The sequence below is a fragment of the Miscanthus floridulus genome, chromosome 2 (assembly GCF_019320115.1).
Source record: "Miscanthus floridulus cultivar M001 chromosome 2, ASM1932011v1, whole genome shotgun sequence".
In the NCBI taxonomy this organism is placed as follows: Eukaryota; Viridiplantae; Streptophyta; class Magnoliopsida; order Poales; family Poaceae; genus Miscanthus; species Miscanthus floridulus.
In genome coordinates, this window is record NC_089581.1 from 13,403,716 (window position 1) to 13,417,147 (window position 13,432).

General features: G+C 50.5%; 1 protein-coding gene across 1 annotated transcript; it reads left to right on the forward strand.

Annotated features, from left to right (window-relative positions):
- Positions 1 to 9,974: 9,974 nt before the first annotated feature.
- LOC136517380 (subtilisin-like protease SBT1.7) lies at positions 9,975 to 12,719 on the forward strand. The gene has a single exon (XM_066510935.1). It carries the CDS (start codon positions 10,195 to 10,197, stop codon positions 12,478 to 12,480), a length of 2,286 nt encoding a protein of 761 aa, XP_066367032.1. The 5' UTR covers positions 9,975 to 10,194; the 3' UTR covers positions 12,481 to 12,719.
- Positions 12,720 to 13,432: the final 713 nt, after the last annotated feature.

Here is a 13,432-nt window from a genome sequence, read left to right on the forward strand (position 1 = left end):
TGAGTTTGCTGCCGACTGCCGCTGCTGCTTCCGTGGTTCTGTGGAGTGGGCCCGAGTGACGTAGGCACTGATGCAACGGCCTTCCAAAGTTCCAATGCGGTGGTGGACGGAAGAGGGAGGGACCGAGGAAGACGCCCTCAGAAGACGATCCCTGTTCGGCTGAAAAAAAAAGGCGATGTCGATGATGATGCTAATGCTAATGCTAATGCTGATGCTGATGCTGATGCTGTTTCGTTGTGAGAGAAAAATACTGAAAACAGTATGACCGATAAGTTTAAGTGAATGGGGCGATCAGCGTGGAGGGCCTCAGATAGACGCGCCTGGTTCCTCAGACAGGTCTCATAAACTTGATTGGTGTATTTCATATTTTGATGGGTGGATTTGTAAGTACATTTCATATGTTTGCTTGCATGGTATAAGTTTTAAATTTTAATATCCATGTTTATGTGGTGTATGCTAGTTGTAGGTTTGAATGATGAAATAAAAAACTAGCATGCATAGGTTGAGTGACTAGACTTTTGTTTATATTACGAAAACTAAACTCTTGCTTCTAATGTTGATCTCATGGGGTATTCTAGTTTTTATGTGCATGTCTAGTTACTAATGGTACTGAGGGTGGTATATTAGTGCACTCTGATTGGTATCACGCTTCAAAGGTCCATCTCTTATACCTTAGCATTATTTGGTAGACATTGACTTCTATATTTTCTATCCAACCATATGTGTAAGTTTCAATCCAAACTCTTAGCACATATGTAGGGGGAGTAATTGCTACCGATTAGGGTTCATGAAACTTGTCCATATCCTTTTACACATGGTAAATATGCTTTGATAAGCAACATGGATTCAAATGAATTTCAATTCATATCTTTGTGAAAGGATTATCATCAATTACTAAAAAGAAAGAGATTAAAAGCTCTAGTTTGGTTTTGATGAATTGATGAAACCCTAAGTGTTAACCTAGTTTATCAAAGTGATCATGATATAAGTAGCACTATTACAAGTGGTGGAGCAATGATGAAGATCATGATGATGGTGTGACCATGATAATGATCAAGTGCTTGGACTTGGAAAAGAAGAAAAACAAAAACAAAAAGCTCAAGGTAAATGTAAAATTTGATAGGAGATTTTTGGTTTGATGATTAAGACACTTAGTGAGTGTGATCATATTTAGGATCGATAGTCATACTATTAAGAGGGGTGAAGCTCGTATCGAAATACGGTTATCAAAGTGCCACTAGATATTCTAACTCATTGCATATGCATTTAGATCTAGTGGAGTCCTAACACCCTTGAAAATATTTATCAAAATATGCTAACACATGTGCACAAGATGATATACTTGGTGGTTGACACATTTGAGCAAGGGTAGAGAATTTAGTGAAGTAAAGAAGGTGATTGTCACTGATTTTCAGTGACCGGACGTTGCTCTCGCAGTCACCAGACATAGGCTTATGAGTCCGGTCAGTAGAGGCCGAGGCAGTGTAACGTAGGGTATTGCATCGGACGATGTGAAGAGTCTGGTCGAGATGTGCCAGACACGTCCGGTCATGATTTGGTCGCTCTAGAACATCTCTGGAAGTGATCGGACTCCAGGCGTAGATGCGTCCGGTCATGGCGTAGCAGTGGCGCGCGCGCATGGCTAACTTGGCACCGGCACGTCCGGTCTGCGCGACGGCGCATCTAGTCGTGACTTAAAGCACGCGAGAATGGCTACTAGCCGTTGACATCGTGCGGCTAGCATTTGAAACGGGTGTGACACGTGGACGGTATCGGATGACCGGATGCTGAGGTATGCGTCCGATCACATCTGATCGGTGCATCCGGTCGTCGCGAGTTAGGCTGCAGTGAGAGCCCAATGGCTCTATTTTGTGGAAGCTTCTATTTAAGCCACATGGCCAGCTCAAGCTCACTCTCTTGGCCATTTGTATTGATATAGCAACCTTGTAAGCTTATCCAAAGCCCTTTCACTCATCTCCATCTTAGATTAATCATCTTTATAAGATTGGGAGTGAATCCAAGTGCATTGCTTGAGTGATTGCATCTAGAGGCATTTGGTATTCGTGTTTCACTGTGGATTTTGCTTGTTACTCTTGGTGGTTGCCGACACCTAGACGGCTTGGTGCAGCGAGGATCGTTGAGCTGATGAAGGTGCTTGTCTCCGGCTCCGATCGTGGTGATTGTGAGGGGTTCTTGACCTTTCCCCGGTGAAGAGCCAAAATATATTCTAGTGGATTGCTCGTGGCTTGTGTGATCTTCATCTTGTGTTGGTTATATGGCACCCTATTGAGGGTTTGATGTGTGATGCCAATTAGCGCGTGAACCTCCAAGTGAGTGTATCGCCACAACGGGAAGTAGCTTGCCGACAAACAAGTGAACATCGGTGAAAAATCATTGTGTCACCTCTTGTCACCGGGACTCTATTGTAATTGATTGGCTTCATCTTGTGATTGATACAGCTCTCTACACGGTGGTATAAACATCTCAACCACTTGTGTATTTACATTCATAGTGTAGCTAAGCTCTTTAGTGTAATTACTTTTGAGAGCTAGCTTGTGTCGTATCTAGTGGTTAGTGAGTCTCTTTAGTTAGTCATTGAGATCTCACTAACTTAGTGTAGTGACATAGCCTTTGTGTGCCTAGAGATCATAAAGACTAGAATTATGGTAGGTGGCTTGTATTTTAGTAGGCTAGCGCAATATTTGTTTCGCCTTATAATTGTCTAACCATTTTGTTTAGTGTTAGTACAGAAATTTTTATAGGCTATTCACCCTCCTCTAGCCATTAGGACCTTTCAATGGGGCGAGAGCGAGGAGGGAATCTATAGAGGTGCATCAGCACTAGATCCCACGACGGCGAGCTCAACAGTGCTGCTGCTGGTTGCCATGCCGTTGGGGCCCGGCGTCGTCGTCAGTGATGACGGGGAGGGTGCCTGCGGAGGGCCTTTGGCGCTGGTTCCCATGGAGGAGGGCACGCCGCAGCTGGTGGCCATGCTGGTGGGGCCTGTTGTTAGTGTCTGTGGGGGTAGGGGCCACGGAGTTGCGCGGGGCTGTGGACCTAGGGCCGCCGGTGGTGGAGGTCGGGGAGGGCGCCCGTAGAGGGCCTCCAGCACTGGTTCCCACGGGCGAGGGCTCGCCACAGCTGATGGGCGCGCTGGCGAGGCCCGACAACGGCGTCTGCGGGGGTGGTGAGGGCCACAGGGATGTCTTAGCACTGGATCCGATGAAGTTGGTCATGAATCTAGTGCCACCGGCTGTAGAGGTCGCGGTGGTGGCGTGGCTGGCGGTTCCTGTAGAGGCTCACGGGGCTCACATCCCACGCGCAGATCCTGCGCTGGCTTCGATGGTCGGCATGGGAGGGGAAGGGGAGGGGGAGGTAGGGGCACTAGCGCCGGCGCCAACGGCGGGGAGGTCGTCAGGGTAGGGTTCGGCCCACCCCGCTCGCCAGTTTTTTATAATATTATTTTCTAAAAATGGGACAATTTTTTCTTAGAGAAAAGGCTGCTTGCTAGAGGCGGAGCTATGTAGAGGCTAAGCACCACAAACAGTAAAGATCTATCCACCTAGGAGGAGTACAAGGCCAACATACCCCATTCAAATCTGTTTTAGCTCCACTCCTAACGCGTGCATGCTGCATGATAGAACAACATCATTTGACCATTATGTACAACGATCATAAATTTCTCAATGTCAGTACATGGAGGAGACGTAATAGAATTGTAGGAAAATAAATGCGCCGAGTCTATAAAACCAAAATGAAGCCATTTTGCTGGCCACATGTCTGAGTCCGACACCTGAACCCTAGCAGAACACTAGGCTTGTGCGGGAACACACACCCTTGCTCAATCGAAGTGTGATGGGCACGAGAACAATTGCCGAGGACTTTCTAACCTGCCCTAATTCACATATGTTGGAAATCTACTCCACCCTGTTACACTTCATCAGTAGTACCTCACAAACTCGTAAAACTCGTTTCCCCTCATCCGCATACACATACAGTAGTATCTTAGAACCCGCCTTAAAAGACCTATGAAGCCCTACCCATTAGCAGTCCTAGGTCGAACCCGATGGAGCGCACACTGCGAAAGCGGTTTGTAAGACACACTCTTGCACCATGTCTTGCACCATGGCCGTAGGAAAAAAAGAATCTATCTAGCTAGCACTCAAGTGTTTTACCGGTGGGGAGCACTTGATTTTTTTACTATTCTTCTTCCTTCTCCGATACCCTGCCGCCGTCCACCGCCTGTCGGAGCTCTGTCAAGACTCTATCGCGCCAGCGGTGACCGGTGGCGGAGCTTGGAGCCAAATACAGGGGGCATTTCAGTGAGACCTGACTCTGACGGTACAGATTCTAGCATGGCTGCTATTGGCTGCCTGGGCGTTGCCGCGTTGGGGCGCCGGGGGCCGGTCAGCCGACCGCCGATGAGCGAGTCAAGGAAGGCCGCCGCCGCCAAGGATTCCAGCTCGAGGCATCGACAGCTCCGGTGCTCCGACCTTCGGCTTTCGGCTCGTCGCCTTCGTCGTCTCGGTCACTCCGTGGATTATTTTGCTCGTGTTGACTGATGCCAGGGCCTAGGTGCCCGAGTCCCAACTCCCAAGTGTAGACTTGCACATGGCCCATCACCTGGTGGGCTAAATTAGCTAGCGGATTTGCACATCCACAGCATATATCCTCATTTTTTTACGGGGCAAGGGGGGCCGGAGCCCTCTATGGCTAATACGTGGCTCCGCCTGACCTCCTTCTCTCCCCCTTTCCCGCCGCCGTCATGGCCATGGGTGCCCCCGCCCCGCCCTGGCCGATCGCCTCTACCGCTGTTGAAACCTTAACGCTGCCCTCTCTCCATTCCCACCGTCTGGTCAGCCTGTCTCTATCGATTTCCTCTTCTAAGGCCGTCTGATTTGGAGAAGAAGAGAGGGAGAGTCGCCAGATTTAAAGAAGAGGAGAGAAAAAAAATAGAGAAACGGAGTGTTGTAACACATTAATGGATAGTATTTCTCAGGGGAGAAAAAAAAACACTTCCGCACGAGCCTTCCACAAGACCACATCCTGTATTCCCGATGTGGATATACTGGATACCATAGATAGCACTATTGTTTCGCCGGTTGCCATATCCCAGCCGCTGCCGGCATTGACAAGAATCCACCTACTCTCTCGGTTACTAAACGTGTGTCGTTTTTGTTTTCCCCCCAAAACAACTTTGATTAAATATATATTAAAAATATTAATATTTATTATATATATAATTAATATAATTAGACTGATGTTTGAATCTAGTTTTTTAATAAATTTATCTAAAGATAAAAATATTGTACATATTTTTTTATAAATTAAGTCAAATTTATTAGTATGCAAATCGTGGTGACAAGCACGGGACGTAGGAGTACTCCTACGTAGGTTCGCTGGAGCACGTGTGCGGCCCCATGTCATCTGCAGCCGCGCAGAGAAACGAGGAAAATAAAAATGCGAGCCATACCACGCTTTGCTGCTGTTCTGTGCGGTGCCGTGCCGTGCCCTGTCCCTCGGGGCTCGAGCTCTAGCCGCCCGCGTGCCTCTGTCTGCTGACCGCCGCGGCCCACGGCTGCTCGCACTGCACGTACCCGCATGCATTACTAGAATCCACTAGTTTCCTAGAGTTTTTTCTTTCTTTCCTTAGGAAATTTAGAAAGCTCTAGGGAACGTTTGTTTCCCTGGGAAATGATTTAGAAACCGTAGGGAAACATAGCTTTCCCTAGGAATTATCGTTTTCCTCGGGTGAAATCAAGAGAGGCTCAGACATGTGTGCCATGTAAGCACATTGTTTCCCTAGGAAATCCAGAGAACGGTAGGGAAAATATGTTGAACGCGGGACTTTAAAAATTTTCCTTAGCAAAAATTTTACCGCCTCTAATAGTTTCTCTCTCCTCTTCTTCATCCTTATCTTCTCAACATCCTCGCGCCAGTGCTGCATCTCATCCTCTCTTCAGTCTTCGCTCTCTCTTCAATCTCCAATCCACCGGATCTCTTTTTTCAAGCTGTGCGCCATTGTGCGAGCCGAGCTGCGACGACGGCTGCACGCCGGCTTGCGGCGCACCGGCCGTGCGGCGGTGGCGTCACGCGGGCCTAGGAGCTGCGTCTCCAGCGAGTTCGTGGTGCAAGCTCTTGCGGCAGCGGCACTCTAGGTGTAGTGGATCTGGCTATTTCCGGCCAGGTGATGTGCGCTGTGGTCGCTCTCACGGAGTCCATGCATGCAGCGCTTGCGGCAAGTCAGGAAGACAAAGCCTCGTGGAGCCTTGAAGTGAGGTGAGTACACCAGTAAAATTCCTAATCTTGTTGGCCAAAACTTTGAAACTTTGTCAGAGTAATGTATTTTTTTCCTTTATATTCTTGTTGCGGTTGCATGAAACATTTAATGGGAAGAACAAGAAAGATTATTCATTTTTTATGGGGAGATTGGTTAATTCTTTGCCCTAATCCTTCTATGCAGATTGATCAATTCTTTGTGCGGGGGATGCAGTGGCGGATGCACGATGCGGGATAAGGGGGGGCTAAAACAATGGAGATGTTGATTTGCATGAAGATTTAATGGTGAAATCAAGCTTTTGCTACAGTGATTAGGCTTGAAATCAAGAAATTAGGGGGGGCTGGAGCCCCCCCAGCCCCCCCTGTGGATCCGCCGCTGGGGGGATGCATCAATGGATTCAGCGATGAGCTCGCAACCCACAGTGTGTTTGCTAGTAGTTGTTCGCATGGCAGTGACGGCAAGCTGCGACATAGAAGGATTGCTCTTTTTTTTTTCCAATTTTTTGTTTTCTTTCTCCTCTACGATTGCCATTGTAATTTGTAACTGGTGATCTTGATGAATAATTTCAATCCAAAGTAATAAATAATGTCGTTGGTAACAATTAATCTTCCCATATAAATCTTTTTATCAACCAGGATTGCAATATATGAAAAATGTTGCTCAATAAGCACTAAAATACAAAATTGTGCATTTCAATGTTAAATTTGCTGGAACGGTTTCCCTAGGGAAGTTTAACCTTTCCACGTGTGCTATGCAGCCATCTGAGCAAGTTTCCCTACGGTTTCAAATCTCTAGGGGAAGAATCTTTCCCTACGAAAACGAAGAAAAACCATAGGGCACTAGCTCTTTCCCGTCGAATTTCTGGCTAGGAAGATTTCCCTACCAAAACTCGAGGGAAACGATTTCCCTACGGTATTTTTCGCACTTTTTTATATTTCAGGTGCTTGAATTTTAGGTAACATTTTTGTATCTCTAATTAGTATAAGTAAATTGTTATATTTATGATTAAATATTTATCTTTGTGTTATAACATATCAAATTTTATCCTTGTCTTCCTATAGAAAATAATTGTAAATTGTTAATTGTCATTGTGCCAACACAAATCAGATTTATCGGGTTTGTGGATTTGTATAACGGGTTTTTTATTCTCAGTTTCGAAAATTACAGATTGCGTTTACAAAAATTACAACAAACAAAATCTATAAATTTAATATAAAATATATGTAATAATCGTTGTCTAACAAAAAATAAAACTCAGACACCTGAATTTTAGCAAATCCCTATTTTCATACTTTCCCTACGATTTTGGCCTAGGGAACCAGTGCATTCCCCAGTATAGTATGCCCTCTCCTCTCCGGCTCTCCCTCGCCAGACGCAGTCCAGTCACGGGCACGCGGCTCTGAGAAAGTGAGAAGTGCCGTCCACTCGCGGCGGGCTCGCCCACTCCGATCTGACGCAACGCTAGTACGCGACCCAACAAAGCTGCCGCCCCAGGAAAGAGAACCGAAAGGGAGGTCGCCAGCGCCATTCCAGGCAGGAGATGGCCTGGGCCCCGGGCCGGTGGGCTTTCAGCAGGGGACGCCAGTGCAAACGTGCAACTGGCAAAGCGGCAATTTGCAAGCCACTGGTGCAAAGTTGACGACCAGAAGACCCGCTGAAAGTTGAAAACGCATTGGATCTCGTCTTAGGGTGTGCTTGGTTGGATAGATATTATGAATAGAGAGAACCATAGGTGGATAGATGGTGTTTGGTTCGATGGCTTGGCTGGATATGGATATCCAATGCAGAAAATATTCCTGCTAGATGCTGGATACAGTTGCCACAAAAAAAAACTGACAGATAAACTTATCCATGTTTTCTAATCTTTATCATTAGCAAACAAATAAAGGTTAATTAGTAATTATAATCACAAGATTAGTTTTGATAAGTGCTAATATGTTGATTAGCGCACATTTTGTGCGTCAATTAGGGTAGTAGTAGTGCTAATTAACATATTTTATTTTAAATTATTGATTATCATGATAAAAATAGTGTTGGTGTATAATTAGTTGTTGTTACTTTAAATAATATATATAATTAGTTAATTATTCTCGTCTCATTCACTCTCATCCACAGCCAAACAGAATAATGGATTGTCCCATCCATCTAACCAAACAAGCAATATTATCCCGAAATCTACTGGTGATCATATCTCATCCATCCTTGCCTTCAAACAAAACACACCCTTAGCCATCCGACTTCTCAGGCGATGAAGGTTAAGAGCACATCAAGATCGAAAACAAGTATGCATCAACGGCTCAAAATAATTACATGATGGTACTATGGGTCTGTCTAAAGCCTAAAATTTAATAATCAAAATACGAGTAAGCCAAATTTTTGATAGTAAAGGTCCTATATTGATCTATCCAACTAACTATTAGCTATGTTAGCTATGAGAACAAGCTAATAATTAATTTATTAGCTGGGTGGTAGTTAAAGTGTTAACTTAACTTAGTTGAGGATCCAAATTTTTCGCAGCTAAGTTTTGTAGAGATCCAAACAGGTCTACTCTCTCCGTCCTATAATATAGTACATTCTATCATTCAAAATTTATCCTCAAATATAATGCATTCTAGAGGACAAAAACCAGTTTTCATTAAATACTTTCCATTTATCAATCGATCACCATTGATCACATTGATGATAGCGTCTGATTAGGAAATAAAATAAGGATACATGCATCTTTTATATTCCCCCTTAATTTGTCTTAAAATTCCTAGAATGCACTATATTACAGGACAGAGGAAGTAAAGTTTAACATTTTAGTAGCTACTAATTTGCTACTTAAGTTCACCAGTATCTCACATTCATCTAGCCAAATTTTGGCAACCATTTTTGCCTAATTTGACAAGGCACACTTTGGGTTTGGTAAAACCAAGTATAAGCAATTTCGGTGGCGGATTAATGGGCACAAAAGATTCGACGTCTTTCCCCGAACCCGCTGCTGCTGCTGCAACGGTCGACGAGACTCGATTCTCGCTCCTCCGCGCCTGATGTCTTACGGCTACTTCGGGCCCACTCCACCGTAGCCCAGTTGCCAGGCGGCCCACCCAACCAAGAAGCCTCGGGCCTACGAGCCAGCCGCCTTTCTTTCTCCCTTCCACACCGCACCCGAAAATCGCCGGTTCCTTCCGGCGAACCACGCACGATCCAGGTGTGTGTGTGAACTGTGGAGTGTGAACCGTCACGCGGCGAGCAAAGCACGACGGCTTTCGCTCGCTTTAGTTCAAGGCCGCGTTCGTCCGGGTCGATCTGGACGAGCAGTTGCCCATGCAATCGTGGAACTCGCCGTCCGCTAGGCAACAACCGAACATGGGTTCGGCGAGAGGAATTGTTGTTTTCTAGCAGTAGCTCGCTTGCGGCCACGGCCAGCCAAGCCATGCCGTCATCCAAGCCGGTGACGACCCACTGTCTGGCTCGATGGCCACGGCAGGCAGGCACCGCCACCGCCACCTCCCACCATCATCGACGTCCGACAACGGTCGCGGGGGAAGTTAACAACTGCAACACGATCGATGTGCAACAGCTCTTGACCAGTGAATACTTTCACGGATTGCGAGCAGCATCTTTGGCTCCAGGAACGGTCATGTGGTGGTGATGCCAAAAAACAGAAGTTAAAAGCGGCCAGCCATGTGCAGTGCGGCCACTCTCGCTCTCTCTCTCTCTCTCTCTTCCGGTCATCCCCATCCGTCTCCTCCCTCACGCCTTCCCGTCCGATCGCTGCCGCTGTAGCATCGGCCCATCTGTTCCCTTTGTCCTGTTGCAATCATTCGAGACCCCGTTCTTGATTCTATAAATCAACTGTCCCGATCTACCTCAGTCTCACTTCCACTGCCAAGAATCGCCACTCCGTTACCTTCACTCGCTCACTCAGAATGTGGCGCCATGGCGAGGTATGCGTGATTTTTGCTGTGGCCGCCGCCGCCCTCTTGGCGACGGCCGCGGCCGGACGGGAGGATCGGCAGACCTACATCGTCCACATGTCCCATTCCGCCATGCCGAGTGATTTCGTGGAGCATGAGGAATGGTACGCCGCGTCGCTTCAGGCGGTGTCGGATGCCGCCACCGTGCTGTACACCTACAACACCCTCCTCCACGGCTACTCGGCGCGGCTGACGCCCGCGGAGGCCGCGGCGCTGGAGTCGCAGCCTGGCGTGCTCGTCGTCAACCCGGAGGTGCGGTACGAGCTGCACACCACCCGGACGTGGGAGTTCCTGGGGCTGGACGGCACGGACGCGCTGTTCCCGCAGTCGGGCACCGGGTCTGACGTCATCGTCGGGGTGCTCGACACCGGCGTGTGGCCGGAGAGGCCGAGCTACGACGACACGGGGTTCGGCCCCGTGCCGGCGGCCTGGAAGGGCAAGTGCGAGGACGGCAACGACTTCAACGCCTCCGCGTGCAACAAGAAGCTCATCGGCGCGAGGTTCTTCCTGACGGGCTACGAGGCGGCCAAGGGCCCCGTGGACACGTCCAAGGAATCCCGGTCGCCGAGGGACAACGACGGCCACGGGACGCACACGTCGAGCACCGCGGCGGGCGGCGCCGTCCAGGGCGCGGACCTGCTCGGCTACGCCGCCGGCACGGCCAAGGGCATGGCGCCCCGCGCTCGCGTCGCGACGTACAAGGTGTGCTGGGTCGGCGGCTGCTTCAGCTCCGACATCCTCAAGGCCATGGAGGTCGCGGTGACGGACGGCGTCGACGTGCTCTCGCTCTCCCTCGGCGGCGGCACTGCGGAGTACTACCGTGACAGCATCGCGGTGGGCGCCTTCAGCGCCATGGAGAAGGGGATCTTCGTGTCCTGCTCCGCAGGCAATGCCGGTCCGGGCGCCGCGACGCTGTCGAACGGCGCGCCGTGGATCACCACCGTGGGCGCCGGGACCATCGACCGCGACTTCCCCGCCTACATCATGCTCGGCAACGGCAAGAACTACACGGGCGTGTCCCTGTACAGCGGCAAGCCATTGCCCACCACGCCGGTGCCTTTCATCTACGCGGGGAACGCGTCCAACAGCAGCATGGGCCAGCTCTGCATGTCCGGCAGCCTCATCCCGGAGAAGGTGGCCGGCAAGATCGTGCTCTGCGACCGCGGCACCAACGCCAGGGTCCAGAAGGGCTTCGTCGTCAAAGACGCCGGCGGCGCTGGCATGGTTCTCGCCAACACCGCCGCCAACGGCGAGGAGCTCGTCGCTGACGCGCACATTCTCCCGGGTTCCGGCGTGGGCGAGAAAGCCGGCAACGCCATGAGGGACTACGCCATGTCGGATCCGAAGGCGACGGCCACCATTGTGTTCGCCGGCACGAAGGTTGGCATCAAGCCGTCTCCCGTCGTTGCGGCCTTCTCCTCCAGGGGCCCCAACACTGTGACGTCGAGCATCCTGAAGCCGGACATCATCGCGCCCGGCGTGAACATTCTGGCGGCGTGGTCGGGGTCCATCGGCCCCTCGGCGCTCCCCGGCGACAGCCGCCGCGTGGGCTTCAACATCATCTCCGGCACGTCCATGTCGTGCCCGCACGTGAGCGGGCTTGCGGCGCTGCTCCGCGCGGCGCACCCGGAGTGGAGCCCGGCAGCCATCCGGTCGGCGCTGATGACGACGGCGTACAACGAGTACCCCGGCGGCAATGGCATCCTGGACGTGGCCACGGGCCGGCCGGCCACGCCGCTGGACGTGGGCGCCGGCCACGTCGACCCCGCGAAGGCCGTCGACCCGGGGCTCGTGTACGACATCACCGCGGCCGACTACGTCGACTTCCTCTGCGCCAATAACTACGAGCCGGCTCAGATCGCGGCGCTCACCAGGCAGCACCCGTCGGAGGGGTGCAGGGCCAACCGCACGTACACGGTGACCGCGCTCAACTACCCGTCCTTCTCCGTGGCGTTCCCGGCCGCCGGCGGCGGCACGGTGAAGCACACCCGCACGGTGACCAACGTCGGGCAGCCTGGAATCTACAAGGTGACCGCCAGCGCCGCCACCGGCAGCACCCCGGTGACGGTGTCCGTGGAGCCGTCGACGCTGAGCTTCAGCAAGGCCGGCGAGAAGCAGAGCTACACGGTGAGCTTCACGGCGGGCGGGATGCCGTCGGGCACCAACGCGTTCGGCCGGCTCGTCTGGTCCAGCGACCACCACGTGGTCGCCAGCCCGATTGCGGCGACATGGACCTAATAGCTAGCGGCCGTAGCAATGGCATCCGATTGGGGATGGCAATGGCGAGCGCCATTCTCGAATGCAAGAGACGGCGGATATCGTCGAGGAGTGCTGTTGTATTGGATCAATTGATTAGCTCCGGTGTAAGCTGCCGGTGTAATGTAATCTGTAACTGACCCGATTGTGGTGATGCAGCAATTAATCTCAAAGGGTTGCAGTCTTGCAGGCTTTCAGTGTGTATGATGTTTGTATTTTTCTCTCACGCCGAATCAAGGAGCCATGATTTTTTAACAAAGCAAACAGAACAATGGCCCGAATTTGTAGGAGAATAATCATAATGTCTCCGGCGTTTTGTTTTGTCATAAGTTTGTCAACGTTTGGGTATTTGGGCCGTGCAGCGCATCTTGCAGAACATGCTGCTCTGCCCCTAACCCACAGCAGCATGTTTCCTGTAGCAAGGCTCATGTTCTTTATCCCCTCCAAGTTGAGGAATCTGATAATAGTATACTACAGCTCGCTGACAGTGGTCGGTCTTAAGGTGGATTCAAGCACTTGATTCCCAGATTAGCACACCGTTCGCTCTTGAAGGCCAGCAGTAAACCATACGCAAAAGAAGCTGGCCCAAACCGTCAAGACCACCAGCGTACGCTGTTTGCATGAAGCACGAAAGTATGCAACGCACCATGACATGGTACTTTTCAGGCCTCAACAAGTCAACATCATAAAAAATGAGGCCAAAAAAAATCTCGCGATCCGTTATCCTTAAATTCCGCGTCCCGTATGCTTCAGCGCCATTGATGCGAAATCCGCTGCCGTTTCCTCGCTGGATTACGCCGCCCGGCAAGTACTGTACTCGCTGCGGTGTGCCGTGCTGCAACCATGCGCGCGCTGGGCGCTGGCTGCTCGCTTTCTACCACCCACATGCCCGTGGCGCTGCAGGCTCACATGCGTGTCTCCGTGCCGTGGTCAC